This window comes from Aedes aegypti, unplaced genomic scaffold, assembly GCF_002204515.2.
Source record: "Aedes aegypti strain LVP_AGWG unplaced genomic scaffold, AaegL5.0 Primary Assembly AGWG_AaegL5_hic_scaff_1950_PBJ_arrow, whole genome shotgun sequence".
NCBI lineage: Eukaryota > Metazoa > Arthropoda > Insecta > Diptera > Culicidae > Aedes > Aedes aegypti.
In genome coordinates, this window is record NW_018735434.1 from 19550 (window position 1) to 37627 (window position 18078).

Below are 18078 nucleotides of genomic sequence, written 5' to 3' on the forward strand. Positions count from 1 at the left end.
AAACTCGTTCTCCGTGCTATTATTCAAAAATCCTGGAACATGTTCAAATTTACGACATTTTAATGAAACTTTCACAATTTGCTTTGCACTACTATTCCTGTACAGTTAACTTTCCCTTACTCGATATGCCGTATCTCGATATCGAGTTAGAGAACCTTTTTTTTTTTCTTTTGTTGGGATTTGAACTACCATAGTAAAAGTTGGTTTTCATGGCTAACTCGATGGTCCCTTGGATCGCAGTTGCACTGATTTTGTGTTCTGTAACTCGATACCTCCCTAACTCGATGGTCCCTTCAATATCGAGTAAGGGAGAGATGACTGTATTTACGACAAAAATATAAAGATAATTAAAACACGGTTCATTTTTGTGTTACACGGTGCGGAAATCTGTAGTGGGACTGATATGCGGTTACTTTTCATTATGGGACAATTTGACTTGCTGTTTTTTTTTCTATTTTTCTGAACAATTCATATTATCTCATTAATGCAGCTTGGAAGATATGTTGAAAACTGATCTCATCTCAATTTTGACGAAAATGCAGATGGGATTGACTTGCGATTCACGGCAGATAAGATCACGAGACAAGTGACTTTTTGTTGTAAATAGTGACTTCTTAGTGACCAGGTCAAAAAAAGTGACCACGTCACTCAAAAGTGACTTGCTCCTAGCCCTGCAATACTAGCATCCTTTTTAAACACAAGGTTGGCGCAAAAATCAGTACAGGAAAAGGAAACTATTAGAAAACACCCTCACTTAACAGCCAATATGCATGGACATTATTTGTTGGATAGCTCAATCAATAAAAATGTATGTACGGTATTTCGATCGATCAAATCTTTATATTTTAGTTCATGAACATATATTTCACTATTTTTTCATTTACAAAGAGCATCACAATTCGCCCATCGATGTCACTGACAAATTTTCTTTTCCGTCAGGCAGGTACATTCTGACCGGGGTGGAGGCAGAAACGGAAATTTGAAGCATTCCGAAAACGAAGGAAACGGTGGCTTCGCTCTGATGCAATCTCGGGCCACCTTTTTCGGTTCGCAACGGGGAGGAATTCTAGCTTTCCCGCAGCCGGGCATCGAAGTTCGCGGGCAGAGCTGGGTTTTCACTTTGAAGCAATCGGGAGCTTGCAAGGTAGGTGGGGGTTCCATGCAGGGAGTTTTGGTCGCGACTTGAAGCTTCGATCTCCGTGGGACCCGCTGTGGTTGGATGTCATCGCAGGAGAATTTCTTCGGTTTTGCAGGTTCCGGACAGGTGTGCCACGTTTTGGATGTTTCACTGTAAGATTCAGGCTTCTTTTCCAGGGGTGGCTGGGGCGGCCGTTGCCGGCAAACTTTTTCTTTACAAGCTTTCTTCTTGCTAAAATCGGTTAGGCCGTGACCCTTGCTTGTGGATGACGACGACGAGGGACGCACTTTTGCGAGCTTCCCGAGCGCTTCTAAATGTTTCACAGAAATTCCCTTGGCAGCTTCACTTAGAATTTTTTGCAATTTCTCATCGTAATAGGCTGTTTTTCATCACGCCAATCTGTCATGAAACGGCCTACTTTCCTGCACTGAAGTATGGAGTGCGGGAATAGTCATTACCTAACTGAAACCAGTGCTGTAATGATTCATTACGCAACGCTTTCTCATTACGCAACTGTTTTGAGTTGCGTAATGAATCATTACCCAACATTTTTTCAGAAATTGTAAAATAAAGGTGAATGTATTCTGATATAATTTCTGATACCCTCAAGTGGTCTTCTACGAAATTGCAAAAAATGTTGTACGTAACTCGTTGCAGAACTCGATTTTTACAGCACTCGTCGTAATTATCCTACTCGGCAAGCCTCGTAGGATAAATTTACGACTCGTGCTGTAAAAATCATCATTCTGCAACTTGTTCCGTAAACTACTATTATACATCTTGAAAAAGATTCGTTGGTATGATCCGAGAAAAGTTTAACCCAGTATAGGAAAAAGATCAAAAATAAATGGCTATTGAACTTGTAGAGATTTTGACATATTTGTTACACAGACTACTTGATCAGTTAGTGGCTTTGTTGCTTGGATCATAAATTTAAAGCTAGGTATGCTGTTCCTCTCAAGAAAAATAAAAATTTCTGCTCAAAAAATGGTCAAGAAATTTCCTACAGTGAGCTCCATACGAACTGACATTTCTTTTCGACTGCGTACTGCGATCAAAGAAAAATGGTTCACCCTTCCTTTTGTTTGTTGTTGCAATCATGCTTAGTGAATAAACGAAAGAAAACGTGACCTTCGAGAGGTTTTTTTTTTCAAGACGGCGTCCAAGAAGGATTTCCACCGCTAGCTTTTGCAAACGGGTTCAACGAAAAATCGAAGGTACGGGTCCAATCAAGGATCGTAAATGGATCAATAGTAGAAAAAATAGCACTGAAAAGCACTGTTTTAGTAGCACTGAAAAGTACTGTTTTATTGCTTTCAGCGGTTTTCAGATCGTGCTCCGCGGAGCACTTGATGCTCCGCGAAGCCTTAGTAGGTGCTTCGCAACATTTTTTTTTTTTTTTAATTTGTACCAATGCTTTAAGATATCTTGACTTTTTGCTTGATATTAATTTGATTATACCAAACAAAGCCATTCCTAGAATTTTTTTGGAGTAAATTGTAAAAACAACACTACCAATTTCAAAGAATATTTGATCTATTAGTAATTCGTTGATAGCAACCAATCGTTCGAATTTTCATTTAAGACCACTGTTTGACGAAACACGGTTCAACGAGTCTTATACCCATGGAGTGATAATCTCGTTCATAATCAAACTTTCTTGTACCTCGGATATTTTTTTTACAACGTTATGAACATTTCCGTGAGTGTTGAACACGTACTTAAACCATTCAAAAAAATTAATTAAAGCTCAAAGAGTCTCATTCAGTAGTTCAAACTAAAAACACAATTCAGTAAAAAATTTTATCATAAGAATTCTACTGAATTATTAAAACATTTGAAGAAAAAACAAAAATTGATCCATATACATTAGCCTGGGACACGGTTATATGAAACATTTAGATTCTCGCTCCAGTCCACTTTTTAGATTGCATTAAGCTCCCATAACAACTGTGCAAAATTTGAGCTCGATCGGAGAAACTATATTTTAGCGCCAGCCGTTCAAAATTTGTATGGGATTTACTATGGGAAAACTTACTTTTACAAAGAAAAATCGCCAGAGGTCGCCCATTGTCTACTTGAAGGTTTCAAATAAAGAGCTTTTGGTTTATGTGAGAATATTATTAGTTGAGTTTTGGAAGCATTAGGAGAAATCTTCCATTTTTGCAAGTATGAAGAAAAAATATCCAAACTTTTTTGCAATCGACTACAGATGACACGCAGGCTTCGTCCTTTGGCGGAGAGGCCTGTGTCATCCGCAAACAAAGATTTTTGACATCCCTGAGGTAACTCAGGTAAGTCAGATGTGAAAATATTGTATAATATTGGTCCCAAAATGCTGCCTTGAGGAACACCAGCTCTTACAGGAAGTCTTTCAGATCTGGAGTTCTGATAATTAACCTGAAGTGTACGATTTGACAGATAACTTTGAATTAATCTAACAATGAATGTTGGAAAATTAAAGTTTTTTAATTTTACAATCAAACCTTCATGCCAAACACTGTCGAATGCTTTTTCTATGTCTAGAAAAGCAAGACCAGTAGAATAGCCTTCAGATTTGTTGGAACGGATCAAATTTGTTACACGTAAAAGTTGATGAGTGGTCGAATGTCCATGGCGGAATCCGAACTGTTCATTGGCAAAAATTGAATTTTCGTTGATGTGGGCCATCATTCTGTTCAAAATAACCTTTTCAAAAAGTTTACTGAAGGAGGAAAGCAAACTGATTGGACGATAGCTAGAAGCTTCTGCAGGATTTTTGTCTGGTTTTTAAATTGGAACAACCTTAGCATTTTTCCATTTGTCAGGAAAATATGCTAATCGAAAACATTTGTTAAATATATCAACTAAAAATGATAAGCTACTTTCTGGAAGTTTCTTTATGAGGATGTAGAAAATTCCATCATCGCCAATAGCTTTCATGTTTTTGAATTTTTTAATAATAGTTCTCACTTCTTCCAAATCAGTCTCCCAGGCATTTTCGAAAACGTTCTCTTGATTGAGAATATTTTCGAACTCCTGAGTAACTTGATTTTCAATTGGACTAGTAAGTCTTAAATTTAAATTGTTTTTCAAGATTTTAGATAATTTCCAAAAGGGCTTAGAGCCAGGGTCCAATTGAGAAATTTTATTTTCAAATTTATTGTTTCTTAATTGAGCAAAACGTTTCTTGATTTCTTTCTGCAAATCCTGCCATATAATTTTCATAGCAGGATCGCGAGTGCGTTGAAATTGCCTTCTCCTCACGTTTTTAAGACAGATCAAGAGTTTAAGATCATCGTCTATAATCACGGATTGAAATTTTACTTCACATTTTGGATTGCAATTCCGGGCTTCAAGTTTCAAGAGCATTGTCAATATCAAGTTTAGTTTCTAAAGAATTGTTAACATCAAGATTAGAGTCAACATACGTTTTATATATATTCCAGTCGGCTCGTAAATAATTGAAAGTAGAGCTGATAGGATTGAGAATCGCTTCATGGGATATTTGAAATGTAACAGGGACATGATCAGAATCAAAATCAGCATGAGTAACTCATTGGCTACAAAGATGACTAGAGTCGGTTAAGACCAAATCAATCGTAGATGGATTTCTAGAAGCGGAAAAACATGTAGGGCTATCAGGGTATTGTATTGAGAAATATCCTGAAGAGCACTCATCAAATAAAATTCTGCCGTTGGAATTACTTTGAGAATTATTCCATGACCGATGTTTGGCATTAAAGTCACCAATGACAAAAAAATTTGACTTATTGCGAGTCAATTTACGTAAGTCAGTTAGGAGCAAATTACTTGCTGTCCAGAGCATTGAAAAGGCAAATAGGCAGCTATGAAAGTATATTTACCAAGCTGTGTTTCAACAGAAACACCTAAAGTTTCAAAAACTTTAGTTTCAAATGATGAAAACAGTTAATGTTTTATACGCTTATGAATGATGATTGCAACTCCCCCACATGCCCCATCAAGTCGATCATTACGATAAACAAAAAAGTTAGGATCTCTTTTGAGTTTAGATCCAGTTTTTAAATACGTTTCGGTAATAACTGCTATATGCACGTTATTAACCGTAAGAAAATTAAACAGCTCGTCCTCTTTACCATTCAGAGAACGAGCATTCCAATTTAAAATATTTAAATTATTATTTTGATCCATTAGAAAAACGTAACCCAAGTACAATTTGATTTGTAAATTTTATACCTACTTGAACTGCTTCAGTCATAGTGGTGGTTTCGAACATTGCATCAATCATTAGATTCAATTGTTCAGTTAGAAAATTAAAATCAGAGGCAGACATTTCATTTCATTTTCATTTCATTTCATTTATTCATCCATATACTTGTAGATTAAGGGTAACCCTTATAACGCTCTACAATCGGTACTTTCGTTGCCTGAACCACTTATTCGAAATCTAATACAATCCAATACACTTTCAATTCAATTTAACTTAAAAAAAAAACAAACAAACTCATTGACCTCTTGCTATTTAACATCCATTCCATTTACCTACCCTCATTAAGCCAGCTCACACACGCCCGCTGGAATCTTACGGCTGAATGTATTGATTTTATACTAGATGGAAGCTGATTCCATGTAACAAGTGCGCGAACAAAGAAAGTATTGCCATAGTACGAAGAATAATGTTGAGGCAAAATAAAATGTTGAATACGATTGCTGCGAAAGATGTGTAGCTTGTCAGCAAGATATTTAGGACCATGATGTATAATTCTGAATAAGGATAAACAACTACGCAGTTTAAAAAAGTCATAAAAAGAGCATCCCAATAATCGACGTTGTAAGTGAGTGACACTTGAGTATCTTGATAAATGAAAAACCCATCGAATGCAGTTATTCAAAGCAATTCTCAAGCGATTGTATGCAGCGGCAGAAGCATTTAAAATTAATTCAGATCCATAAGACAGGTGAGGTAATATGAGCGATTTGAAAAGTTTTACTTTTATGGGGATTGGTAGCATATCTGCTGTTAGTTTAAGCTGCCTTAAGCCTGCATAAATTCTTCCGCACTGCAAATTCACTTGAGAGTCCCATTCCAGATTATTTTGAAAAATAATACCCAAGTTTGTCGTTTTGTTTACATAATCTATCTTGTTACCGTTAATAAACAGGTCAGGCAGAATTGGGCGTATGAGCCGCCTGCAGATAAACATTGCTTTTGTTTTAGATGCGTTAATTGGTAGCAAATTATTTGCGGACCATAGGGCTACATTCCTAAGATCAGCATTGATAAGATGTGCCATACTACTTATATCCATATTAGTTGAAAAGAAATATAGCTGTACGTCATCAGCAAACATATGAACAAAACACGTTTTCAAAATAGATGGAAGATCGTTTATGAATAGTGAAAACAAGAGGGGCCCCAATACGGATCCTTGAGGTACCCCTGATAAAATACTGACAGGGCTAGATCGATTTCCATTCAGTTCCACTACCTGAGAGCGACAGTCAAGGTAAGATTTGATCATATAAACTGCTTTGCGACTGAAACCAAAATTTTGCGATAGTTTTTGTAACAATTTGACATGGGAAACTCTGTCAAATGCCTTTGAAAAATCGATCAGAAGCAAAAACGCAATACCTTTCTTATCAATAGCTTGATGAATATCATCATGTACCTTGAGAAGAGCAGTAGTTGTACTATGAGCAGAACGAAATCCAGACTGATAACGACTTAATAGAGTATGCCGCTGAATGTAGTTCTGAATCTGATTTTTTAAAATCTTCTCAAGTACTTTAGATAAAGAGCAAAGGATACTGATAGGGCGAAGGTTATCTAGATTATCTCCTGTGGGTTTCTTTCGAATTGGAATAATTTTTGCAGATTTCCATGCACGTGGGAACTTTGAAGTTGTGATCGATAGATTAAATAAAAATGTTAATGGACAGATAATCATAGGAAGTATGATCTTTACGAACCGCAAAGGAATTCCATCCAAACCAATCGCATCAGAGGATATCGAATAAATAGCTGCTGACACTTCCATTTCAGTGCAGGGTGAAAAATTGAATCCATCTATGTTTGATGGAGGAATTGGAGACAATGATGCATCCCGGGTAAAATTTTCCCCAAAATAATCATTGATCTCATTATTAGTAAAGTTAGATTTTGAATTATCATTATTTCCAGTAACGTTCAATTTTTTGAGTTTTTTCCATAATACTTTACTCGAGGTTGTTGATTGCAAGTTCATACACAGGTAATCAGATTTAGCTTGATTTATTATATCGGTCACTCTATTTCTGAGTCTTTTGAACTGAGCACGATCTGAAGCGTTTTTACTGCGGAGCCATTGACGGTAAGCTATGTCTCTAATGACAATAGCATTCAGAACAGTATCATTGAACCACGGAGCATTTCGATTTGGACGTGGATATCGCAGTGGAACGTAGTTTTCATACAGTTCAGTGATGCAGTTGTTGAAAAAGTCAAGCGCTATATCAGAATCAGTTATACTATATAACAACGACCAATCGATTGCGTTTAAAGCATCCTGAAGCTCTGAAATATTTATCCTATTGTAATCTCTAGATCGTGAAATATTCAATGATGAAAAAATTATATCATGCTGAGAGAAACCTGGAGCAGAAACCTGATTGAAATTTAACACAAAATTTTCATCATTAGTTAGCAACAAATCGATAAGTGAACATCCACCGGAGTAAAAATGAGTCGGTTCGTTATTTATACAGAAAATACCAAAACTGTCCATCACACTACAGAAACGGTTTGTTCTGATGCAAGACTTCTTCAAGTTTGTATTAAAATCGCCAATCAATATAATTTGAGTGTAACTACAAGACAGTTCGGCAAGTTTCTGTTCTAAAACACCAGCACAATCCACTCCTGGAGGACAGTAGATCACACCAAGTAAAAATGCGTCTTGATTTACTCGAACTTCGATGAAAAGATATTCGGTTCTATTGCCATCACCACTCGGCTGAGAGGCGGCTATTTCTTTACAAAACAGATCATTCTTATAATACACGCAAATTCCTCCACCCCGACTATGCCCACGGTCATTTCTTAAAAAGTTGTAGCCCTCGACTGCAATTGAGCTATCAGGTATATTTTCATGCAACCAAGATTCAGTTACACAAATCAAATCTAGTTTGCTGTTAATGAAGCAATTTTTGAATTCATCAAATTTACTAAGCTGAAGAGCACACAGGCTTTGAACATTCATGTGACATAAATTAATACAGTCATTACGAAGAGCAACATTCATCACAGCTCGTGGAATATTGGCAATACTTGTATTTGAATGCGCAACATCACTTATTTGACTAACCGACATCATTGGGAAGCAAAGCATTCAAGTGTGACGTAATGAGCAAGCAAAAATGAAGGATAGAAGTGAATGGATAGCGCAACAGGTCAATGGCGTAGGTACTAATCATTGCAAAATCTCTAAATAAACCTAGCATAATTATCAAGTGGTCCGATATCGTAAATTCAACTATTGGACATAATTAAGAGCTAACAAAAAAAAACAGCAACAGCAGCAGCGGTGTGGTCCAACGAGGCAGCAGCAACAACAACAGCATTAACAACCACAGTAACAGCAGTAATCCAGGGCATCTCCTGTGTCCCTCCACGGTTGACTTTTAGGATGGAAGATATCATGGAAATTCAAAGGAATGGATTCATAGGATACATTCTGGAAGGATTTTCAAGAATATTCTTAGGAAGGGCAGAACGATTGTAAACTTTCAGGAGAGGAACAATCAGAGGAGAAGAAGGATGGGAATCATGGATAACTAGGGGAGGAAGAAGAAAATTGAAGGAAAGGTCGTTAGATACGATGCCCATAGGCAACCAGTTGATGGTCGTCGAAGATTGGCTGAGCAGCAACATCATCCAACGGCTTCACAAATATCACTCCTCCCTTCGTGAAAACATTCTTAATATGGCCCGAACGCTTCAGCTTGAGAGCGATCCCTTTAATGATCCGTGCAGTTTCAGTCAAATTTTCGTTTAAATAAACTCGTTTTTCAGCACCGACACCGAGATGACTCAAGCTCAAATTCTTCCTAGAAAGATACCGTACGAAGAATTCATCCTTCGAAGCTCTGAATGCAAATTGTAGTAATATAGGCGGTGTTGCACCAACAATTATTGGAGCACGGGACAGTCGTTTAGTATACACCAACGGGATGTTAGATTCGCAGTAGGGGAACTGGGGGTAATATGCCCATAGGGGGTAAAACGCGCCACCATCGATTTGGCCGAACGATGTGTTTTAGAATGCTTTTTTTCACCCTAGATCATAGAAAACGGATAGAAATGCTTTTCCTAATATGTTTTTATGTGGTTTTCTCAACCAAATTGATAAAATCGTATAAAAACGTTTTTCGCTGTTTTCGTTGCAATTTTGTGCGATTTTCAATGTCATTTTTTAGGTCGATAAACAACCAAATTTCTGAAACTATTGCCGAGAGCCAACTTGTGCACTGTCATAGTTTGTATTACGTGCAAAACATATGTTAAATTTGCCCTCAAAAAGCTTATTGAAGGACCTAAACTTTAATCAACTCTGGGGGCAAAACGCCCACCCCTATTTCATAACACCAAAACAGCCGTTTGAATTCAAATTCTACCAAACGTAATGGCACGTTGAAGTTACGCAAAAATTGGAACCTTACAAATGTACATTTTTCGCATCAGCATGTATACTATTATTGAACAATAACATCTGAACAAACGCCCGGATGTATGCAACTCATATACAAGCATGATTGTGTGCGTTCGTTTACAGCATGGCTAACGCCGAACTCAAGCGGGGCGTTTTACCCCGCAAAACAATACATATGCAGTTAAGCAAGCATTTTTTAAATAATAATTTATAAACCCCAGAAAAGTTAAAATGAATAGCTGTTTCAACTATTTGGTAGAAAACATGTTTGTCTATCCGACCATAACTAAAAAAGAGCATAAAATAATGTTTTTCACATCTAAAATCGCTGTTCTCCTTAACGTGGGCAAACTACCCCCAGTCCCCCTACCCAAGCGCAACTGCTAGCCTCTTCAAAAGAACGTTGGTATTCTCTGTTGCACTGTACGGAACACCAGTCAATAGCAGGTCATTCGACTTCGCTAGTCTGTCAACAGCATCCCTATTTCTCTGCAATTTGACATCAACTTTGGCATGCGATTCCCTTAATTGGTTGAAATCTCGAACACAATCAGACTTCAACTGATGAACTTCATCACGGAGAGTAGCGATTTCGTTTACGAGAGAAACATTACAAGAGTCTATTTTCTTCTCGATCTTTGCGTTCCCATCGTCGATCATCCGTTTCATTTGTTGCAGGAAATCATCGAAGCTCCCCACACGATGTGCAGTCCAATCGATCTCTTCGCACGAGCGGGTTTTATTTTGGCTCTCATAACCGGATCGCAGTGATGATACAGCTTGCGTGTTTCTATCCTTCCCCATGTTACTGATTCGATTTGGCACTCTACTTGTGTTTATCCGAAAGAGCGTTGTTGTTCAGGTTTAGCGGGAGAGATGTCTGCCACAATGGAGGGCACAATAATGCGATTTACCCAGTAATGGAAAGATTGATTTTGTTGAAATGGCAGCGGTAATCCAGCAAGTAAAACGATTTGTTTGTTAGTTGCAGAATAGCTCGTCAAACCATCACGAAAATCGGCAGCTCAGGATCATTTTACAGTTGAAAAATCTTAGTTGAATCACGATCACTGACAACTCACATTCTACCAAACATAGTCTCTCACTCAAAAAAAAATGTCATGTGATTTCCCATTAGAATTTCCGGTAGACGAAGATGCGGAGTTACCTGTGGCGGTAGGGTTTTTTCTATTTGATTTGAAACAAGTAGAATGGGTACCCATGGATCGAACAGGGGAGCAGTTCGAATTTCCTGCTACGATTTCGGCAAAGGATTTACCGTGGGTAGATACATTCGAAATTGAAAGATTCGAACGGCTACCCGACGGATTAGAATTAGTTTGTGAATGAGCATGATTATGATCTTCCTGATGGGTATGATTCATGATCAAGAGATCGTTAACTGGAAAATGAGCATTGTTCGATACTCAACCAGGCAAATTCCGGAAAATTTTATTTTTTTTTTTATTTCGTCAATCAATAGTAGACTACACATTTGCTTAATTCTATGTTGTATTATATCTTAAGGAATTAAAATATTGTCTTAGCTTTGTTCGCGACATGGTCAGATCAATTTCTGTGCAATGCTGATTATAAAGAGACATCATTCGATTCATTGGGCCGAATTTTGCATAGTTAGTTCGATGATTATTTGATGCAAACAAATTCCGATTTCTTAACTGTCTAGCGGGCGTGTAGAAATTCAAACATGATAAAAGACTGGTGGAATCAATACGCTGCGATACAATATCATTGATAAATGAAATCATGGCTATTTCGCGACGCTCATTTAAGGTTTGAATATCGATAAGCATGCATCGAGCCTCGTATGATGGCAGTGGAAACGTTGTCCAGCCTAATTTGCGTAAGGCATATAAAAGAAATTGCTTCTGTACTGATTCGATTCTATCACCATGTATTTTTATATGCGGAGACCACACAATACTACAATATTCTAGAACTGATCTTACATAAGCAATGTACAAGGTTTTAATCGTATATGGATCCCGAAAATTGAAGCTAAAACGCTTTATAAAGCTGAACATATTGGTTGCTTTATGGATAATCGTATTATAATGATCAGTAAAGGTAAGTTTAGAATCTAATATGACACCTAAATCTCTAATCTTATCGCACTTTTGAACAATTTGATTTCCTAAAGAGACAGTAATCTGTGGTGTATTCCGTTTTCTGCTATCTGTGATTAAATTACATTTTTTGACGTTTAATTGAAGTAAGCTTTTGCTACACCATTTATCAAATATACTTATTTCATTCAGATAAATGTCGCTATCTTTGTTGCTATTGATTTCCATATAAAGTTTCATATCGTCGGCATAAATCAGAATTTTAAGATGTTTAAGCACATATGAAATATCGTTAACAAATAATATAAATAACAATGGACCTAAATGCGAACCTTGGGGAACTCCTGATGTAACGTGAACAGGTTTAGACATTTTTCCCTCAAATCTAACTATTTGTTGGCGATCTGCTAAATAAGATTCAATCCAGTTGAGGAGTCTCATCGTAATTCCCATTTTATTGAGCTTGAAAATCAACATAGGAATGTCTAGTCTGTCAAATGCCTTACTAAAATCGGTGTAAAGTGCTTCGACGTGGTTACCTCTATCCATTGCATTCAAAGTGTAATTTACAAATTCCAAAAGGTTTGTTGTAGTAGAACGACCTTCATAGAAACCGTGTTGTGTATTCGTTGTTCTATGTTTTATTTGGCTGAACACATTTTTATTTATAATTGATTCAAATAGTTTTGGAATGGATGAAATAATAGCAATTCCACGATAATTTCGAACATCAGATTTTCTACCAGACTTGTAAATGGGTATGAGATACGATCTTTTCCATTCTTTTGGAAATCTGCTCATTTCAAGTGACTTGTTGAATAGCCAAAATAATGGTGCTGTAAATTCATTAGCTAAGTTTTTCAGTAAAATAGGTGGGATTCCATCTGGCCCTGATCCTTTGGTGGAATCTAAATTCTTCAGTCCTGTTAAAATGTCCTGTAAAAGTATTTGACTTACACCGATATCGCTTGTAAAATCAGGAAAACTAGAAAAATATTCAAAGTCACGATCTTTATCCGAAAAGTTAGTAAAAGTCTCTTGGAAAAAAGTAGCAAAAAGATTGCACATACCATCTGGATTGTCAGCTGCTCTATCATCCAATGTCATTTTAGATGGAAAATTGTTAGACTTCATCTTCGATTTAGCATAATTGAAAAAATTCCTAGGGCAAGATTTTAAATCATTTTCTATTTTTGTGTTGTACTCTTCAAGCGCAGCGGATATTGCTTGATTAAGTTGGTTGACAATATACAAATAATTTTCTAAACTTTCTCGAGATTTTTGTTGCCTGTAAATTTTATGAGCGTTTTGCTTACGATTTTTTAAATTAGTTATTTGCTTATTAATCCAAACAGGGTTTTTCGACCCATTTCTACGACGTCTTCGCAATAAAGGAACTTCCATTTGAATAATTTCCGACAAAATTGAATAAAAATCCATCACTGCGATTTCTAAATCTCCCTGGTTTTTCAAAACGGATTGCCAATCTATTCTATTTAATTTTTGTTTAATTCCGTCATAATTAGCGTTTTTATAATCAAAGAAATTCTCAAAGTCACAGTTGTCAGAATTGTGATTATTGTGAACAAAAATTGAGTAATCAATAGCTGTGTGAAATGCTTCATTTTTCCATAGTGGAGAAACAGATTCATTCACACAGAAATCATCCATAATGTTTGAGAATAAGAAGTCCAAATAACAGTTTTGCCGGTTTTTCACATGATATATTTGATTTAAACCTAAAAATGCAGCTTTTTGAAAAATAAATTGTAATGATTCATTTTCACCGACAACCGGAAGCAGAATGCTTTCGTTTTCGGAATCACGAATAAAATCAGCATTACGCTGATTAAAGTCGCCATAGATATGCACTTTGAATTCTGGAGATAACTGGGATACAATTTCATCAGCAGTTTGAAAGAAAATTTCAAACGGCCGTTATCGTAACGGATATTATCCTTCATCTGCCTGGCACGAGCATCAACGATTCTCTTGCGTGAAGGACATTCCCAAAAGTTAGCTTTATGAGGGCCCTTGCAATTGCGCATTCAAACTTTCTGGTATCTTCTTTCACAGGACAGACGTCCTTAGCGTGAGAAGAACCTCCGCAAATCATGCATTTAGCATCGATGGGACAATTTTTTGTACCATGACCCCACTTTTGGCACCGACGGCACTGTGTGGGGTTCTGGTAATTTTCTCCAGGTTTCTGGAAATGTTCCCATGTCACACGGACATCAAACAAAAGTTTTGCTTATTCTAAAGCTTTATTATTTAGTTCTTTTTTGTTAAAGTGAACTAAATAAAATTCTTGAGAAAGCCCTTTCCGAACAATGCCAGATTAGGTTCTCTTTTTCATAATGATTACTTGAACTGGGGAAAATCCAAGTAAATCATTTATTCCATTTTTGATCTCTTCAGGTGACTTATAGTCTCTTGAGAGACCTTTCAAGACAACTTTGAACAAACGTTCAGATATGTCGTCATAAGTAAAAAAATTGTGCTTCTTCTCTTCAAGATGTTTGAGAAGAAGTTCGCGATCTTTAAGAGTTTCCGGCAAAACGCGACAGTCTCCTTTCTTTGCGATTTGGAAGGAAACCTTGATTCCCCTAATGAAGTTCAAGATCTCCTGCCTAAATCCCGCAAATTCAGAACAACTGACCACGATAGACGGCACTCTTTGCTTCCTCACTTGAATCAAAGAGCCTGGGCTAGAGGCTGCTTCGATTTGGTGTTCGGAAAATTTGTCTAGAGCATCGAACTGATTGCTCATTTCAATACAATTATTCATTTCACCCTTGGAAGAAAGTTCGCATTCCGGAGAAACGTCCTTTCTTCCATTCTTGCCACGTTTAGTGACAGTTTTAAATCCCACTTTTTTGGAAGGAAGTTGTGAATTCAGAGATTCACCCTTCCTTTTATTTGTTGTTGCAACCATGTTTAGTGAATAAGAAGACGTGACCTTCGAAAGGTTTTTTCCCAAGATGGTGTCCAAGAAGGATTACCACCGCTAGCTTTCGCCAACGGGTCCAACGAAAAATCGAAGGCACGGGTCCAAACAAGGATCGTAAAGTGATCAATAGTAGAAAAATAGTACTGAAAAGTACTGTTTTGAATTTTAGCACTGAAAAGTACTGTTTTTGTAGCACTGAAAAGTACTGTTTTATTGCTTTAGGTAGTTTTTAAGAAAACTTCCAAGAGCAGAGAAAATTCGTGTACGCACAGCACGAAGGTACGATGCGCACTGTATGAGTTTTCAATATGGGATAATAAGTTTCTACTTACATTACAGTACTAGAGTGATTGGAACATTTCTCAATTTTTTTCCATAGTAATTTGCATATAAACTTACATTGTCTTTGGGCCACCTTTAAATCACCACCTAGAAAGCTGGAAATTTCACAGAACACTATTTTATGGTAAGGATGGTAAGGAGCATATGGGGGATTGGACTTTCAAACTTTTTGAAAATTTGAATCGCCCTAGTGTCCAAAAGAATCTGTTTTAGTATTCATTGAGATTGTGTTTCGTCTCTATCATTTTGTCAACAGTATTTGTTCGATTTTTTGTAAATTTTATAGTGAAGAAAGTTATTGGAGGTATTTTTGTAAGAAATCTCATAAGTCTTTTTTTATATCAAACTTTTTATTTTAATTAAACGTTCAAAGGATTAAAAACCTAGGGGATTCGGACTTGAATATTTAGGTCGTTCAAATTGAACACAATCTTTTCCACGAGTGCTAACCGTTGTTTGTTTGCTTGTCTCGCACTGCATGCACATGCAAAGTGCACTCTTAAAATGCTTCGAACAAAGCAGCATCAATTAAGTGCAGGCGATAAACCCAATAAACAGACTTCATCGGAAATTTCTAGACGTATGTTAATTAAAAACATTTTTGAGAAGAGTGGGAGAAGACTTTTGCATGATTTGAACCAAGCACAACTTTTCCTTAACAGTTGGCAGTCTTGGAAATTCAGCAATGGTCAGATATGAGGAAGATCTTCAAGCTCTTGGTGAGCCACTCAAAATCAAGCTGCGGGCCGTAAATTGGGCATAAAAAGTTGAATTGTAGGGTCGATTTAAGCATATAAAAATCTAGATTTCAAACGGAGTGCGGATGAAGAACAGGTGCTCCGCACAAGAATTTTATTTCAAAAAGTGCTCCGCAAGTCAAAAAGGCTGAAAACCCCTACTTTAGGTAGTTAAAAAAAATATCCAAGAGCAGAGAGAATTCGTGTACGCACAGCACGAAGGTACGATGCGCACTGTGAGGAAGTAAATATTTATGATTAACTCCTGACGTACCCACGCAGCCAACATGTTCAGTTCAAAATGTTTACGGAATATCCATCTGAATTCTACCAGAAAGTTAGCCAGGAGTCTCTATCTTTCTTAGTACATTGATTTCCAAATCACACTTTATTTGTCTTCATAATAACGAATAACTATATCTGTTAGTGTTTGAAAAGCTACTCCAGCCTTAAATTTCATCATCATTACAGCCGTGAATCGCAAGTCAGCCACATCTGTAAAAAAGTAGGCATTGAGATAATGGGCTGTGAAGTTTCCAAACTCGTTCTCCATGCTATTATTCAAAAATCCTGGAACATGTTCAAATTTACGACATTTTAATGAAACTTTCACAATTTGCTTTGCACTACTATTCCTGTACAGTTAACTCTCCCTTACTCGATATTCCGTATCTCGATATCGAGTTAGAGAACCTTTTTTTTTTTCTTTTGTTGGGATTTGAACTACCATAGTAAAAGTTGGTTTTCACGGCTAACTCGATGGTCCCTTGGATCGCAGTTGCACTGATTTTGTGTTCTGTAACTCGATACCTCCCTAACTCGATGGTCCCTTCAATATCGAGTAAGGGAGAGATGACTGTATTTACGACAAAAATATAAAGATGATTAAAACACGGTTCATTTTTGTGTTACACGGTGCGGAAATGTGTAGTGGGACTGATATGCGGTTACTTTTCATTATGGGACAATTTGACTTGCTGTTTTTTTTCTATTTTTCTGAACAATTCATATTATCTCATTAATGCAGCTTGGAAGATATGTTGAAAACTGATCTCATCTCAATTTTGACGAAAATGCAGATGGGATTGACTTGCGATTCACGGCAGATAAGATCACGAAACAAGTGACTTTAGTGACTTTTTGTTGTAAATAGTGACTTCTTAGTGACCAGGTCAAAAAAGTGACCATGTCACTCAAAAGTGACTTGCTCCTAGCCCTGCAATACTAGCATCCTTTTTAAACACAACCCGGGTAGAGGAGAATTGCAAAGTAATAACAAAATTTACCATTAAAATAGAATATTTAAATAGCAAAATTTGTTCTTTGTTTGTCTGAAATAAGAGATAAAATAACATAAATAATAACTAAGTTTGTATGGCATAAAAACTAAATAATATCATATTTTGCCATTGTAATAACAAAATAATAGCAAAAATATAGGCACCCGTAATAACAAAATATGTTATTATTTAGAAATTTATAACAAAATAATAACTAAATAAGCTATTCACGAGTTGATCAAAGTAATGGTAGTTTTAGTTCTTTGACTTTAATATCTAAATTTAGCATGAATGAAAAATAAACTTTTTGCTTCCCTGCTAAAAAACTTTTGTTTTTTGAATCTTTAATGCATATCGTACGAATAGTAAAATGAGCTATTATGGCAAAATGAGATATTGGTTTGTTCTCATGAATTAATTAAATAAAGTTTTCAAATATCAAAATAATGATATATTTTACTGTGATGGCAATGTTTGTTATTCTTTAGATATTTAATGTTTTTTAGTATTTTTGCACAAAAAATAAATTTTACCATGATAGTATATTTTGTTATTGATTAGTTATTACATGACTTTCAAGTATAACATATCAATGACAAATTTTGCTATGATTGTATGTTTTGCTATTGACGAGATATTTATTTATTTTATTTATTTTTTATTTATTTATTTATTTATTCAAACTACAGTAGCACAAATAATCATCTATTGATTTTCAAAGTATATGCCTGTATTTTAATATAAGTAACCTCTAATACCAATGTAATATTAAACAGAATTCAAGTAAATTTTAGTTTTTCGTCTAAATGAAAAGAATCCTAATTCAGTTCTACAATCTCTTGGCAATTCATTCCAAATTTTTACAGCGCGATGACGAAAAGATTCTTTTA

General features: G+C 36.2%; 1 protein-coding gene across 1 annotated transcript; it reads right to left on the reverse strand.

Moving 5' to 3' along the window:
* Nucleotides 1–813: 813 nt before the first annotated feature.
* On the reverse strand, nucleotides 814–2020 carry LOC110680876. The gene is made up of 2 exons (XM_021856666.1): nucleotides 1911–2020; nucleotides 814–1493 (listed from the first exon to the last, which is right to left on the reverse strand). Exons 1-2 carry the CDS (start codon nucleotides 1915–1917, stop codon nucleotides 913–915), a joined length of 588 nt encoding a protein of 195 aa, XP_021712358.1. The 5' UTR covers nucleotides 1918–2020; the 3' UTR covers nucleotides 814–912.
* Nucleotides 2021–18078: the final 16058 nt, after the last annotated feature.